The 15,797-nt window shown below is 68.2% G+C and overlaps 2 protein-coding genes across 4 annotated transcripts; one reads left to right on the top strand and one right to left on the bottom strand.

The window, feature by feature from the left end:
- Nucleotides 1-349: 349 nt before the first annotated feature.
- On the bottom strand, nt 350-5,776 carry GRINA (glutamate ionotropic receptor NMDA type subunit associated protein 1). The gene is made up of 7 exons (XM_030261310.4): nt 5,682-5,776; nt 3,182-3,521; nt 2,667-2,779; nt 2,390-2,590; nt 1,703-1,831; nt 1,338-1,481; nt 350-1,135 (listed from the first exon to the last, which is right to left on the bottom strand). The coding sequence occupies exons 2-7, from the start codon at nt 3,489-3,491 to the stop codon at nt 986-988; spliced, it is 1,047 nt and encodes a 348-aa protein (XP_030117170.1). The 5' UTR covers nt 3,492-3,521; nt 5,682-5,776; the 3' UTR covers nt 350-985.
- An 843-nt stretch (nt 5,777-6,619) lies between these two features.
- Nucleotides 6,620-15,539, top strand: PARP10 (poly(ADP-ribose) polymerase family member 10). 3 transcript variants are annotated; one of them, XM_041714145.2, is made up of 11 exons: nt 6,620-6,672; nt 7,019-7,179; nt 9,205-9,450; nt 10,029-10,247; nt 10,335-10,882; nt 11,434-11,646; nt 11,746-11,887; nt 12,005-12,934; nt 13,006-13,139; nt 13,209-13,386; nt 14,962-15,539. In XM_041714145.2, exons 2-11 carry the CDS (start codon nt 7,020-7,022, stop codon nt 15,267-15,269), a joined length of 3,078 nt encoding a protein of 1,025 aa, XP_041570079.2. In that variant the 5' UTR covers nt 6,620-6,672; nt 7,019; the 3' UTR covers nt 15,270-15,539. The 3 variants fall into 3 exon arrangements, with proteins under 3 accessions (XP_041570079.2, XP_041570080.2, XP_030117166.4); XM_041714146.2 differs by lacking the exon at nt 6,620-6,672 and having other exon boundaries at nt 6,959-7,179; nt 13,245-13,386; XM_030261306.4 differs by lacking the exon at nt 6,620-6,672 and having other exon boundaries at nt 6,960-7,179.
- The last annotated feature ends 258 nt before the right edge of the window (nt 15,540-15,797 follow it).

Here is a 15,797-nt window from a genome sequence, read left to right on the forward strand (position 1 = left end):
GAACCGTGGAACGGTTTGGGTTGGTTGGAAAAGCCTCTGAGGGTCCAGCATTGCTCATGGCACTGCCAAGGCCACCCAGACCATGTCCCCAAGTGCCACATATGTCAAATCTCCCCAGGGATGGTGACTCCAGCCCTGCCCGGGGGACAGCCCCTTGCAGGAAGGATTTTTCCCAATATCCAACCTAAACCTCCCCTCCCCTGTCGCTCGTTCTCTGGGAGCAGGACCCGGCCTCACCTGGCTGCCTCCTCTGCCCCTGCTGGGGTCCCCCTGAGCCTTCTTGTCCCCAGCCCTGGCGGGGACACCGGGAGTGGGGCCAGCAGGACACCCTGCGCTGGAGCCAGAGCCGTGGGAGATGAACAAGACAATTTATTAACAGCAGGACCAGGACGGGGAGGGGACGGGGGTCTGGGGGTGCCCCGGGCAGGGCTGTGGCTCGGTGGTGGGGACAGGCAGGGCTGGTGGCCCGGGAGTGCCTCCACATGAGGGTGGTGGCTCAGAGCAGGAGGGTCTGGGGGTGCCACAGGCTCGGGGGTCTGGGGACAGACAGGGACAGTGGCTCGAGGGGCTCTGGCAGTGCCTGGGGAAGTGTCTGGAGGTGCCACAGGCACAGTGGCTCGGGGGGTCTGGGGTGGGGACAGGCAGGGACAGCGGCTCGGGGGCTCCGGAGCGCTGCCAGCACTGCCCCAGCCTGTGACAGGGGTGACAGGGAGGGGACGGCTGGTGGGGGGACAGGACAGGACGGAGGGGCGTTCCAAAGTGCTTCCAGTCCGCGTTCGACGCAAGGGGGGATAAATCTTATTCACAGCGGGGAGGAGCGGGGGGCTGGGGGGCCGTGCCAGCCCCGCACCAGCGACCCCCGCGGGGCAGGAACCGTCGGGGAACGCGATGAGAACGGCAACAGAACCGAACGGCAACAGAACCGGCTACGGGGAGGGGATCCCGACCGGGGTGGGGCCGCGGGGAGCGGCGGGGTGGGGTGGGGCTACTCCTTGGCCCTGCCGATGATGGCGAGGATGTAGAGGAAGATGTTGATGATGTCGGTGTAGAGGTTGAGCGCGGCGAAGATGTACTCCTCGGGGCTCAGCGCCAGCTGCTTGTTCCCCAGGATCAGCTGCGTGTCCACCGCCAGGAACTGCGGGATGGGGCAGTGTGGGGACAGGAGGAACCAGTGGGTCCCACCAGTTCCCTCCATCCCAAACCACCAGGCACCCTGTGAACATCCTGCACCCTCCACCCCAAGCACACCCTGCGTGTCCCCACTGAGCTGGAGCACCCAGGGGTGCTAGTGGCACTGCCCCCCCCCAGCAATTGGGGGTCCCGGCCCCCCGACTCACGCAGGTGAAGAGCAGGGCCCCCAGCGAGGCGTAGACGATGTCCACGATGCGGTTCCGGATGAAGATGCAGAGGATGGAGAAGAGGACGAGCACGACCAGGCAGATGATGAGGACGCCCCGGCACGAGGTGAAGTCGTACTTGGTCTGTGGGGAGGGGGATTGGGGGGTTCAGACCCTGGTGTGGAACCCCAGAAGCAGCGGGGAGCTCAGAGGGAGGGGTCACACCATGCTCAGAACCTCAGAGACCCAGCAAGGAGCTGGGGGAAGGTTGTACAGCCCATCTGGGTCCCACAGCCCCCCAGGAGCCCGGCAGGGAGTCCAGGGTGGAGCCCCCCAGCCAGGAGCAGGGGCAGCCTGGCACTGACCTGCAGGGAGAAGATGACGACGGTGAAGCAGACGACGACGGTGATGCCCACAGCCATGATGACAGCCTCGGTGTCATAGAAGCTGGCGATCATCCCCACCATGTAGGACAGGCTGACAGTCAGGATGGACTGGGAAGGCAAGGGGGGAAGCCATCAGGCCTGTCTGCCCAGCCTGGCACCCCCAAACACGCCATGTGCCCCCAGCCCAGCACCCTCAAACCCTCTGTGTGCCCCTGGCTCAGCACCCCCAAACCTGCCCTGTCACCCCACCCAGCTCCAAACCTCGGTGGTGCAGCACCCCAAATCTGCCCCCTCAGCCTGGCACCTCCAAACTCATTGTGTGCTCCTGGTTCAGCACCCCCAAACCCTCCATGTGCCCCCAGCCCAGCATCCTTAAACCCTCTGTGTGCCCCTGGCTCGGCACCCCCAAACCTGCCCTGTCACCCCAGCCAGCTCCAAACCTCTGTGGTGTAGCACCCCAAATCTGCCTCCTCAGCCTGGCACCCCCAAACCCTCCATGTGCCCCCAGCCCATCATCCTTAAACCCCTCCATGCCATGTCCTTGGCTCGGCACCCCCAAACACGCCCCGTGCCCCCAGCCCAGCACCCCTAAACCCCCCCAGGCCGTGCCCCTGGCTCAGCACCCCCAAAGCCACCCCGGCCCGGCCAGCCGAGCCCCCGGCCCACCAGGGACACGAGGTTCCAGGGGTGCTTGCGGCGGAAGTCGCCGCAGCAGCTGAGGACGATGAGGGAGATGAAGAAGACGGCGTAGGACACGTAGTACGTCCACACGTTGCGCTGCACGAAGCCCCGCACGCCTTTGACGAAGGTGAAGACGGTCACGAAGGCGAAGGTGACGGTCAGCTGCAGCGTGAGCACCAGGAACACCTGGGGACGGGGGCACGGGGGGTCACAGGGGAGCCCCCCCAGGCCCCCGCGCCGCCGTGAGCCCCCCGCGCCCCACCTTGCGGATGAAGGCCTGCCGGACGCTCTTGTCGCTCCAGTGCGCCGACGGGAAGTCCTGGTTGTCATAGTAGGAGGGGGGCCCGTCCTCGTGGTAGGTGCTGTGCAGGGGGGCTGCGGGCAGGGGGGCACGCCGCTTGCTGGGGGTCCCAGGAGCCGCGGGGAGTGCCCCCCAAAGCCGGGCGGCACGGCTGGCACCGCTCTGGGCAGTGCATCCCCATCCCGGGGTCACGGCCAGCGCCGTCCCCGCTGGGCACGGCCCCCCAGCTGCCCCCCAGGACGTGTGGGGCAGCAGGCAGGAGCCACAGGGGGGTCCCTGCTGCCCCATTTGGTACCCCTGAGCTGCCAGAGCCCCCCACTGTCTGCGCTGCTCCCCCTCCAAGGGAGCCCCCAGGATGCCCCCAGTGCCCAAAGCCAGGGGCTGCCCCACCCACCCGAGCCCCCAGACTCAGAGAGGAGCCAGGGGGGTCCCACCCCCCATTTGGAGCCCCCCACCCCCCTTCTCCCGGTACTTACAGTCCTGGTCACCAGGGACCATGGGCTGGGGCTGGGCATAGGGCGGCTGGCCATAGGGGCCCTGGGGGTACGGCCCGGGCGGGGGGTACGGCCCGGGGGGGTACGGCCCGGCCGAGGGGTACGGCCCCGGCGGCGGGTACGGCCCCGGCCCCTGCGTGAAGCCCGGCTGGGGGTAGGGAGCGGGGCCAAACTGGGGCTGGGGGTACGGGGCGACGGGGTAGGGGGGCTGGGGGTAGGCCGGGGGGGCTGTTGGTGGTTGCTGGCCCCCGAAGCCGTCGCTCGTCACCAGGAAACTCTTCTCGTGGGACATGGTGGCCCGCAGGCTGCGGCCGCCTTGGTGCTGTGGTGGGGGACACGCGGTTAGGGGTGTCACCCACCTCCCTCCTGGCTGTCACCCCCCTCCTGGCTGTCACCCACCTCCTGGCTGTCACCCACCTCCTCGTCATCCCCCAGAGTCATTGTCCCCCTCCTCTTCGTCATTAACTCCCCAAGGCCATCAGCCCCCCAAGGCCACCAGCCCCCCATGGCCATCAACCCCCCCATGGCCACCAGCCCCCCATGGCCATCAACCCCCCCATGGCCATCAACCCCCCCATGGCCACCAGCCCCCCATGGCCATCAGCCCCCCATGGCCATCAACCCCCCCATGGCCACCAGTCCCCCATGGCCACCAGCCCCCCATGGCCATCAACCCTCCATGGCAATCAACCCCCCCATGGTCACCAGCCCCCCCACAGCCACCAGCCCCCCATGGCCATCATTCCTCCTTCATGGCCATCAACCCCCCCATGGCCACCAAACCCCCATGGCCACCAGCCCCCCATGGCCACCAGCCCCCCATGGCCATCAGTCCCCCCCGACCATCGGCTCTCCATGACCATCACCTCCCACCCCTGGGGGTCCCCACCTGGGGATGCCCCAGAATGAGGGTCCCCACTGGGAGATGCACTGGGATGGGGGTCCCCACTAGGAGCTGTCCCAGGATGGGGGTCCCCGCCAGGAGATGTCCCGGAATGGGGGTCCCCGCAAGGAGATGCCCCAGAATGGGGGTCCCTGCCAGGAGATGTCCCGGGATGGGGGTCCCCACTGGGAGATGTCCCGGGATGGGGGTCCCCATTGGGAGCTGCCCCGGGATGGGGGTCCCCGCCAGGAGATGTCCCGGGATGGTGGTCCCTGCCAGGAGATGTCCCGGGATGGGGGTCCCCACTGGGAGATACCCCAAAATGGGGGTCCCCACTGGAAGATGTCCTGGAATGGCCCCTCACTCGGGGATACCCCGGGATGGGGGTCCCCGCCATCGGGGGGTCCCGTCCTGTCCCCCCCCAGCCCCAGGCCCGCACAAGATGGCGGCGGCGAGGCCGTTGCCATGGCAACCCCCGGGGCAGGGGCGATGTGCGGGCCCGGGGGCTCGGCCGCGGGGCGGAGTGCGGGCCCGGGGGTCGCGGTGCGGGACCGGCTCCTGCCGCGATTACCGGCAGCCGTGCGGGGCAGCTCCGGCGCTGCTTCACTGCCCGCTCGGGCCGGCACCGGGAGCGGCGGCGTCCTGCCAGGCCCGGCCCCGGCTCCGGTCCCGGCCGCACCTCACCGAGCCGCGCGGGCTCCACCGCAGCCCCGGGGCCGCCCCCGCTGCCGGAGCGCGGTTACAAAACCGGGAGTGCGGGAGCGGCGGCTGCGCCCTGCGCGGTGGTGCGGTACCGGCCCCGGTACCCGCGCGGGTCGGGTCGGTGCCGGTGCCGCAGCGGTGCCGAAGCGGTGCCGGTGCCGGTGCGGTGCCGCCGCTGTTCGGTGCCGCAGCGGCCCCGGCCCGGCCAACGGGCAGCGCCGGCCGGTGGCGCAACCACGGCGGCCGCGTGACGGCCCCGCGCCCCGGGCGGGCGGCGGGACGGGGGGGGGCCCGGCCCTGCGGCACCGACACCGGGCGGGGGGCGCATTTCGGGGGGCACCCCGAGCGGGGCCCACGGTGCGGGCACTTTGGGGGCGCGGGGGGGGTCCGCATCACGGATTGCGGGGGGGGCCCGCATCACGGGGTGCGGGGGTGTCCGCAGCACGGCGTGCGGGCGGTGCGGGGGCGCAGGGATGCCCACAGCCCGGCGGGCGGCGGTGCGGGGGTGCGGGCGCTCCCGCATCACGGGTTGCGGGGGTGCCGCCCGCCCCCCCCCCCCCCGCACCGGTTCTCTCCGAGTCCCGTAAGCCGCTTTGCTCGGTAAAGCCCCGGCGCGGCCTATTTACGGCAGCAGCGAGCCTAATCCTCGAGCGCTGCCGCGGGGGGAGGAACCGGGAGACCCCCGTTATGCCCGCGGGGGTCCCGCTCGACCCCGCTTCCCCCCCCCGGTAAACCACCCCACCCCACCCCGCACCGAACCCGTGCGCTGCGGAATGCGGCAGCGGGAAGCGGCGGAGGGAACGGCGCTCGGGGGCGGCTCCGAAGCCTCCCGCAGGTGTTGGTGGCAGCCCCGGGACCCCCGGTACCCCCCCGGTCCCCCCGGTGCCCCCCGCTCACCGGCCGGGCCGAGCTGCGCGGGGTCCGCTCGCTGCGCGCCGGACGGGGCGGGGCCTGAGGGGGGCGGGGCTTAGGAGGGGCGTGGCTCCCCTGGGGGCGTGGCCACGGGCCGCGCAGCAGAGCGCCCCCTGGCGGCGGCAGCGCCCCGGTCCCGCCGTGTCACGCGTGGGGACGGTCACGCGCCGCCGGTGACGCGCAGGGGGCGGCCACGTGTCCCCAACTCTCCCCTGGGGATGGCCCGTGCGCCTGTGCCATTCTCCTGTGCACCCTCGTCGCGTCTGGGGTCAGTTCCGTGTCACCTGGTCACTCGTGGGGAGGGTCACGGGCCCCGCGGTCACCCACGAGGAACAGGCGCTTGTCCCCCTGTCACCCGCGTGGCTGGGTGTCATTCTCCGGGGCGGTCCCGTGTGCCCCTGCCCTCCGTGGGGCATTTTCTGCACCCCCTCGTCACATCTGGAGTCAGTTCCGTGTCACCTGGTCACTCGTGAGGCCGGTCACGCACGACGGCCAGTCACTTGTCCGCCTGTCACCCGCGTGGCTGGCGCCGTGTCATTCCCCGGGGCGGTCCCGTGTGCCCCTGCCCTCCGTGGGGCATTTTCCGTGTCCCCTCGTCACATCTGGAGTCAGTTCCGTGTCCCCTGGTCACTCGTGGGGCCAGCCATTCCCGTGTACCGCTGTCACCCGAGGCGCTTTTTCCGCACCCCCTCGCCACATCTGGGGTCACTTCCGTGTCCCCTGGTCACTCGTGGGGCCGGTCACGCACGACGGCCAGTCACTTGTCCCCCTGTCACCCGTGGGGCTGGTGCCGTGTCCCGCGTGTGGCCGGTCCCGCGGCCACATGTCCCCCGCTGCGGGACGGCCCCGCGTCCCCCCGTCCCGCGTGGGGCCCGTCCCGTGTCCCCACCCCGGGCCCGCCCCCCGCCCTTCCCCTTCCCGTTTCGGCCCCGTTTCGGTTTCGGTTCTTGGCCGGGGCGGAGCCTCGGGGCCTCCGGTGGGTGGGGGGGCCCTGCCGGGGGTGGGGGGTCCCCGCGGGGCTGGGGAGGTCCGGGGTGAGTGGGGGTCCCGGTCCGGGGTGTGGGGGTCCTGCCCCGGGTACAGGGGGGTCCCGGTGCGGGGTGTGGGGGTCCTGCTGGTGGCTACAGGGGGGTACCGGTCCGGGGTTTGGGGGTCCTGCTGGTGGCTACAGGGGGGTCCCGCCCCGGGGACGCGATGCCGGGGGGTGCGGGGGGCACGGACGGGGGGTTTGGGGAGGGGGATGGGGTCACGGGGGGTCACGGCAGGGTGGGGAGCGTAAAGGAACCGGGGGGGTCGCAGCCCCAAATGTGTGGGTGCCCCAGGATGGCCGCGGGGGTGCTGGAGGTGCAGGGGGTGCCCCCCGACGCCCCCGAGGAGCTGCTGGTGCTGTACTTCGAGAACCGGCGGCGCTCGGGCGGGGGGCCCGTGCAGAGCTGCCAGCGCCTGGGCCCCCTCCTCTTCCTCACCTTCGAGGACCCCCAGGGTAAGTGTGGGCAGGGGGGCGTGTCCCAGTCCCACTGGGAGCACTGGGATGGGGTTTGGGGGTCCCAGTCCCACTGGGATGGGGTTTGGGGGTCTCAGTCCCAGCTGGGAGCACTGGGATGGGATTTGGGGGTCTCAGTCTCACTGGGAACACTGGGATGGGGTTTGGGGGTCCCAGTCCCAGCTGGGAGCACTGGGATGGGGTGTGTGATTGTTCCCAGTCCCACTGGGAGCACTGGGATGGGGTTTGGGGGTCCCAGTCCCACTGGGATGGGATTTGGGGGTCTCAGACCCACTGGGATGGGATTTGGGGGTCCCAGTCCCACTGTGAGCACTTGGATGGGATTTGGGGGTCTCAGTCCCACTGGGAGCACTGGGATGGGGTTTGGGGGTCTCAGTCCCAGCTGGGAGCACTGGGATGGGGTTTGGGGGTCTCAGTCCCACTGGGAGCACTGGGATGGGGTATGTGAATGTTCCCAGTCCCAGCTGGGAGCACTGGGATGGGGTTTGGGGGTCTCAGTCCGACTGGGATGGGATTTGGGGGTCTCAGTCCCACTGGGAGCACTGGGATGGGGTTTGGGGGTCTCAGTCCCACTGGGAGCACTGGGATGGGATTTGAGGGTCTCAGTCCCACTGGGAGCACTGGGATGGGATTTGGGGGTCTCAGTCCCACTGGGAGCACTGGGATGGGGTGTGTGAATGTTCCCAGTCCCAGCTGGGAGCACTGGGATGGGATTTGGGGGTCCCAGTCCCACTGGGATGGGATTTGGGGGTCTCAGTCCCACTGGGAGCACTTGGATGGGGTTTGGGGTCTCAGTCCCAGCTGGGAGCACTGGGATGGGGTTTGGGGGTCCCAGTTCCAGCTGGGAGCACTGGGATGGGGTTTGGGGGTCTCAGTCCCACTGGGAGCACTGGGATGGGATTAGGGGGTCCCAGTCCCACTGGGAGCACTGGGATGGTGTTTGGGGGTCTCAATCCCACTGGGAGCACTGGGATGGGGTGTGTGATTGTTCCCAGTCCCAGCTGGGAGCACTGGGATGGGATTTGGGGTCCCAGTCTCACTGGGATGGAATTTGGGGGTCTCAGTCCCACTGGGAGCACTGGGATGGGATTTGGGGGTCTCAGTCCCACTGGGAGCACTGGGATGGGATTTGGGGGTCTCAGTCCCAGCTGGGAGCACTGGGATGGGATTTGGGGGTCTCAGTCCCACTGGGAGCACTGGGATGGGGTGTGTGATTGTTCCCAGTCCCAGCTGGGAGCACTGGGATGGGATTTGGGGTCTCAGTCCCACTGGGATGGAACTGGGGGTCTCAGTCCCACTGGGAGCACTGGGATGGGGTCTGGGAGTCTCAGTCTCACTGGGAGCACTGGGATGGGGTTTGGGGTCTCAGTCCGACTGGGATGGGATTTGGGGGTGTCAGTCCCACTGGGAGCACTGGGATGGGATTTGGGGGTCCCAGTCCCACTGGGAGCACTGGGATGGGAATTGGGGTCTCAGTCCCACTGGGAGCACTGGGATGGGATTTGGGGTCTCAGTCCCACTGGGAAGGAATTTGGGGGTCTCAGTCCCACTGGGAGCACTGGGATGGGGTTTGGGGGTCCCAGTCCCACTGGGATTGTGTTTGGAGCTCCCAGTCCTTACTGGGGGCACTGAGGTGGGCTGTGGGGCTCCCAGTATCACTGGGATTGTGTTTGGAGCTCCCAGTCCCACTGGGGGCACTGAGGTGGGCTGTGGGGCTCCCAGTCCCACTGGGAGTACTTGGATGGGGTTTGGGGTCCCAGTCCCACTGGGAGCACTGGGATGGGGTTTGGGGGTCCCAGTCCCAGCTGGGAGCACTGGGATGGGGTGTGGGGGTCTCCGTCCCACTGGGAGCACTGGGATGGGGTGTGGGGGTCTCAGTCCCACTGGGAGCACTGGGATGGGATTTGGGGGTCCCAGTCTCACTGGGAGCACTGGTGAGCACTGGTGCCCCTGGGGTGACGGGGTGCTGCCTGAGCCCCCAGTGACCCCCTTTTCCCTCCACAGATGCACAGAACGTGTTGGCCCACGGCAGCCACAGGCTTGGGGGGATCGAGCTGGGGGTGCGCCCGGCCCCCCCCTGGGACCCCACCCACCTGCTGCTGGGTGGTCTGGACCCCAGGACCCCCCCCCAACACCTGGACCTACCTGTGGAGACCCTGCTGGGCGTCCCCCCCGGCACTGTGACCCTGTGCCAGGCCTCTGTGCCCGGCTGGGGCTTGCTGCGCCTGCAGGACCCCCTCACCCCCCCAGGTGGGACTGGGGGGCACACCAGGGTGGGGTGGGGACGTTGGGGGTGGTGGGGTGGGGTTGTGGGAGTACTGGGGGGGCAGGGGGTTGATGGGCTGGGGGGTCTGGTAGCACCAGGCTGGTGTTGTTCTTGGGCACAAAATGAGTACACAGAAGTTTGGTGAGTTCAAAAGAGAAAAAGACTAAATTTTATTGCTGACTTGGCAGTATATAGAATCCTAAAAGCGACAGTGGATTGGAGGATGAAATTTCTGCCTCTCCAACCACACTGGTCAAACTAATAGTCTATTAATTCTTTCTTGTCACAAAGAATGCAAAACAATCGTTATTTATATGAACAGCGCGTGAGAGCTCCGGTAGAAATATGTAAACATCAGAAGGCACGTAAAACTTTTAAAAGAACTTTAAAACTTTCAAAAGAGCTATAAAAGAACACTTTCAAAAGTCAGGGCAGCAGGGGGGTATTTTGGGGTTTGGGTTCTGCTGGGTGCCCAGCGCCCAGGCAGTGCCACGGGGTCGCCGGTGTGCCGGTGCCGGTGCCAGCGCCGGTGCCGGTGCCAGCGCTGCCCGTGGTGCCGCAGAGCTGGAGTCGGCAGAGCAGCGGGCACGGCAGCAGGGGCTGGCGCTGCTGCGGGTGCCGCAGAGCCCCGCGGTGCTGGTGAGGGCAGCGGGGCCGGCGCTGAACCAGGACCTCCTCGAGCTCTACTTCGAGAACCGGCGCAGCGGCGGCGGCCGCGTCAGGGACGTGCGGCCGCTGCCAGGTGGGCACGGGGCTGTTGTCACCTTCCAGGAGCCGGCAGGTGAGGGGCTGCCAGCGGGAACCGGTGCCAGGGGACTGCGGGAGCCGCTCTGGGCCGCGGGCTGCCCATCCCTTTGTGCCCCCGCAGACGCAGAGCGGGTGCTGCGGAGGCCACACCGGCTGCAGGACGTGGTGCTGGAGCTCGTCCCCCACTTCCCCTTCCTGGAGCTGCTGGACGCGAGCACGGACGTGGCCCTGGATGCTGTCCCCGCTCCTGATGTGGAGCTCCTGCGAGTCAGGGACCCCTTGGTGGACACAGATTGCCCGCCGGACACAGAGCTGTCCTCAGACCCCACCGTGGCACACACAAACCCCCCGCCGGACACGGTGCCAGCACCGGCAGCGCCAACATCGCACCCGGGGCCGGAGCGGCCGGAGCAGCCTTCAGACGCCTTCCCCAGCAGGGACAAGGACACAGAGGGGTCCACGGCCGTGCCCAGCCCGGCCCAGCCCCCGAGGCCCACGTCGGCGGCGGTCCTGGAGCCGACACCGGCGGTGCTGGCGCAGGACGAGGCGCTGGTGCCAGCGGAGCCGGGAGCTGTGCGGTACCTGCAGCAGCACTACCAGGACATGCTCAGCGGCGTCTCCGACGTGTCCCTGCTGCCACTGGAGGGAGGGGACATCTCTGGGTTCCGGGTGAGCTGCAGGCGGGGGTGTGCGAAGGTGTGGGAAGGTACAGGCAGGTGTGGGAAGGTGCAGGGAGGTGTGGGCAGGTACAGGCAGGTGCAGGCAGTAGTGCAGGCAGGTATGGGCAGGTACAGGGAGGTGTGGGCAGGTACAGGCAGGTACAGGGAGGTGTGGGCAGGTAGAGACATGCAGGGAGATGCGGGAAGGTGCAGGCAGCAGTGCAGGGAAGTACAGGTAGGTGTGGGAAGGTCCAGGCAGGTATGGGCAGGAGCAGGTAGCAGTACAGGGAGGTGTAGGCAGGTACAGACAAGTGCAGGCAGGTGTGTGCAGGTACAGGCAGGTGTGGGCAGGTACAGGCAGGGGTGTGGGCAGGTACAGGCAGGGGTGTGGGCAGGGGTGTGGGCAGGGGTCTCAGCACGCTCCCACCTCCCCGTGCTCACAGCACACCCTGGTGCCAGAGGCTGCCAGCCCCGTGGTGCTGCCCGCACTGCCTGCAGGTGAGTGGGGAGCTGGGCGGGCACTGGTGCCCAGCTGCTGACCCTTTGCCCACCTGCTGCCAGGTGAGTGGCGAGCCGGGCCGGTGCCAGGCCGTGGCGGATTTCCTGCAGAGCCTGCTGGACTCTGTGGCCTCACACTCCACCACCCTGCGCTTCCCCGGCGTTGCCCGCTTCCTGTGGGACCTGGCTGGGCAGAGCCTCCTCCAGCAGCTGGAGAGCCGCTTCCAGTGCGTCATCCAGCTGGACGGTGAACCCTGGAGCCCTCCAGATCCCCAGGTGCGGCCTCGTGGGGAGGGGTCTGGCAAGCGGGTGCCATCGTGCTGGTTCCTGCTGTGCCAGCGCGGTGCTGGTGATGCCACCCCTTGATCCCCACAGATGGAGCTGGACGAGCTGCTGCCCGCAGTCAGCCAGCAGGAGCCTCGGTCACAATCCTGGCACCAGGACCTGCCCGAGGGCAGCAATGCTGATGGTGACGGTGATGGTGATGGTGGTGGCGATGGCTTTCCTTCCAGTACAGGTGAGGGGCGAGGGCACCGCTTGGGAGCCGCTCTCCGGGTGCTGCAGTGGGATGAGGGGGCTGTGGGTGCTGGTGCTCCCAGGACGTGGTGGGTCTGACACCCCGCTGCTCCTGCAGAGGAGATCAAGAAGGTGCTGGCAGCACTGCGCCCGAGCGACGCCGCCGAGCGTGGCAGCCCCGAGCTGTGGCCTGGCACCATCCCCGGCAACGAGCGGGACCACAACGCCGCCTTCATCTGCGCAGCCAGTGGGGAGGGTGCCGGAGAGCTGCTGTCGGACACCGAGGCGGAGGAGGAGGAGGTGCAGATGGCTCTGGCCATCCAGTACTCCATGGACCACGCGTGCTGCGAGCAGGATGAGCTGGCGCGTGCCACCGCCCTGTCCCTGCGCTCCTACAGCCGGGAGCAGGAGCGCGCCGAGGAGGACGCCGGGCTCCTGGCCGCGCTGGAGGCCTCGCTGGAGGAGACGCTGCTGGCGGCAGATTCGGCGTGGGTGACGGTGTTCTGCTCCTTGGAGCGGGACGTGGCGGCGGTGACGCGGGAGCTGGAGCGGGCGCTGGCGGGGCTGCTGCAGACGCGGGACGTGGCGAGCGAGCGGCTGCGGGCGCTGCCACCCGCCGGGCACTGCGCGCTGGCCCTGCTGCGGTGCCGGCACGCCGTGCAGCTCAGCCTGCGCGGTGACACCGCCACGCTGCGTGGATTCGCCGAGTACATGGTCCCTGCTGCCCAGGACCTCACGTTGCTGCTCCACCGCCTGCCACCGCCGCGGCACGGTGGTGGCACTGCCACCGCTGCCACCGCTGCCACCGCTGCCACCACGCACTGGGTGCGCTGGGACCCCTCTGGCACCGCTGTCCCGTACGCCCGCGAGACAGCGGCGCTGCTGGAGCAGGCCTGGCTGCGCCAGGAGCGCCGGCTGGATCTGGTGCTGGATGGACGGCCCTTCACCGTGGATTTGGAGCGCATGGAGGAGTTGGACATCGGCAGCACCCACGCCGTGCCCGTCTGCCGCAGCCAGCCCCCGCTGGACAGCGCCTTCTTCCCGCTCGGTGCGCGTGGGGGCCGTGGGGCCAGCGCTGCCCCTCGCTGTGCCCACGCTCACCGGGGTTTTGTCCGGCAGGGCCGGAGCTGGCCGGGCTGGAGGAGGAGGTGCGGCTGATGGCGCTGGCTGAGGACTCGGAGGAGTTCGCCGACACGGTGCAGCATTTCTGCGAGACTCTGGAGGAGCTGCGCGGCCAGATCAGCGTGGTGCAGGTGGGGCTGGGCATGTGGGACCCCCGGGGTGTCCCCGTGGCAGAGCAGTGACATGGTGGTGGCCAGCAGGTGCAGAAGCTGATCCATCCAGTGCTCTACAAGCAGTACCAGCTGAAGAAGGGCAGCGTGAAGCGCGGCTGTGCCGCCAGCACCGCCGTGGAGCGCGTCCTCTTCCACGGCACCACCAAGGCCTCCAGCTGCGAGATCTGCCTGCACGGCTTCAACCGCAGCTTCTGCGGCAAGAACGGTGAGCGCCGGCAGCCGCGGGGTGACCCCGTGGTGCCCTTGGTGTGGGAACAGGGGGCCAGGGGAGGCGTGGTGCCATCAGCATGGGAACAGCGTGCCAATGTGGGAATGGTGCCTTTGGCATGGGAACACTGAGGGGGCCGTGGTGCTGACAGCGTGGGAACAGGGCACTGGGTGCCATTGGCATGGGAATGGGATGCCACGGTGGGGACAGTGCCATTAGTGTGGGAACGGGCTGGTGAGGTGGGCACGGGGCTCTTGGTGTGCAAAGGGGTGATAAGGTGGGCACAGTGCCATTTGCATAGGAGTAGGGTGATGATGGGTACATGGCAGTGGGGTGCCAAGGTGGGCATGGTGCCCTCAGTGTGGGATGGGGTGGTGAGGTGGGCACGGGGCCCTCAGTGTGGGAATGGGGTGGTGAGGTGGGCACGGTGCCCTCAGTGTGGGAATGGGGTGGTGAGGTTGGCACGGTGCCCTCAGTGTGGGATGGGGTGGTGAGGTGGGCACGCTGGCATTTGCAAAGGAATAAGGTGATCATCAGGGCATGGAAAGGGGGTTCCAAGGTGGGCACGGGGCCCTCAGTGTGGGAATGGGGTGGTGAGGTGGGCACGGTGCTCTCTGTGTGGAATGGGGTGGTGAGGTGGGCACGTTGCTCTCTGTGTGGGATGGGGTGGTGAGGTGGGCACGATGCCCTCAGTGTGGGAATGGGGTGGTGAGGTGGGCATGGTGCCCTCAGTGTGGAATGGGGTGGTGAGGTGGGCACGTTGCTCTCAGTGTGGGATGGGGTGGTGAGGTGGGCACGGTGCTCTTTGTGTGGAATGGGGTGGTGAGGTGGGCACGGTGCTCTCTGTGTGGAATGGGGTGGTGAGGTGGGCATGGTGCCCTCAGTGTGGGAATGGGGTGGTGAGGTGGGCACGGTGCTCTCTGTGTGGGAATAGGGTGGTGAGGTGGGCATGTTGCCCTCAGTGTGGAATAGGGTGGTGAGGTGGGCACGGTGCCCTCAGTGTGGGATGGGGTGGTGAGGTGGGCACGGTGCCCTGAATGTGGGAATGGGGTGGTGAGGTGGGCACGGTGCTCTCTGTGTGGAATGGGGTGGTGAGGTGGGCACGGTGCCCTCAGTGTGGGATGGGGTGGTGAGGTGGGCACGGTGCCCTCAGTGTGGGAATGGGGTGGTGAGGTGGGCATGGTGCTCTCTGTGTGGGAATGGGGTGGTGAGGTGGGCACGTTGCTCTCTGTGTGGAATGGGGTGGTGAGGTGGGCATGTTGCTCTCTGTGTGGAATGGGGTGGTGAGGTGGGCACGGTGCCCTCAGTGTGGGATGGGGTGGTGAGGTGGGCACGGTGCCCTCAGTGTGGGATGGGGTGGTGAGGTGGGCACGGTGCCCACCTCAGGAGCAGGAATTGGGTTAGGGTTAGGGGCAGGAATTGGGTGACCATGGGCGCATGGGAACGGAGTTCCAGGGTGGGTGTGGTGCCCTCGGTGCACACTGGGGTGCCAATACGGGCCCGGGGTGCCGATGTGGGCCCAGTGGGGCTGGCACACCACGCCCCGTGCCGCAGCTGATGCCCGCCCCACAGCCACGCTCTACGGCCGCGGCGTGTACTTCGCGGCGCGCGCGGCCATCTCGGCGCGGGACCGCTACTCGCCCCCCAGCGCCAACGGCACCAAGTTCATCTTCATGGCCAAGGTGCTGACCGGGGAGTTCGCGGCCGGGCGGCCGGGGCTGCGGGCACCCCCTCTCCGAGAGGGCTGCGGGGTCCCCCAGCGCTACCACAGCGTGGTGGATGACCCCCGGCAGCCCGACATCTTCGTCATCTTCAACGACACCCAGGCCTACCCCCAGTACCTCATCAGCTGCCGCAGCCGCCACGGGGGCCCCCTCTGAGCCCCCCAGCTCTGCTTCAAGGACCCCTTTTTATCCCCCCGGCATCCCCTGGCACTGGTGCCAGTGCGGGGGTTACGGTGTCCAGGGGCTCAAGGTGTGCAGGGAGGTTCCTGCCCTGCCCAGCAGCTCAGAGAGGGGGGATCCTCACTTGGGGATGCTCCTGGGCACCCTCGTGCCAGGGCAGGAGGTGGACAGGAGGACTTGGGGTCACCCGTGTGATGCCAGTGGAATTTGGAATAAAACTTCAAATAAAATTTGGAATAAATTGGAGCCTTTTGCATGGCTGGGATTGAGGGGGGACTGGGAGAGGGGAGGGGAAGTTCCAGTCCCAACTGGGAGCACTGGAATAGGGGGAATGTCTCAGCCCCAGCTGGGATCACTGGGATTGGGGTGGATGGGGTCCCAGACCCAACTGGGAGCACTGGGAGCACTGGGAGCTGGGGTCAGGCAGGAGCCTGGCTGTGTGTGGGTGCTGTGTTCCCCTGTGGGGTGGCTGTGCTGGGCGGTGGCTCTGGGCCACGCAAGGCT

Source organism: Taeniopygia guttata, chromosome 2, assembly GCF_048771995.1.
Source record: "Taeniopygia guttata chromosome 2, bTaeGut7.mat, whole genome shotgun sequence".
Taxonomy (NCBI): Eukaryota; Metazoa; Chordata; class Aves; order Passeriformes; family Estrildidae; genus Taeniopygia; species Taeniopygia guttata.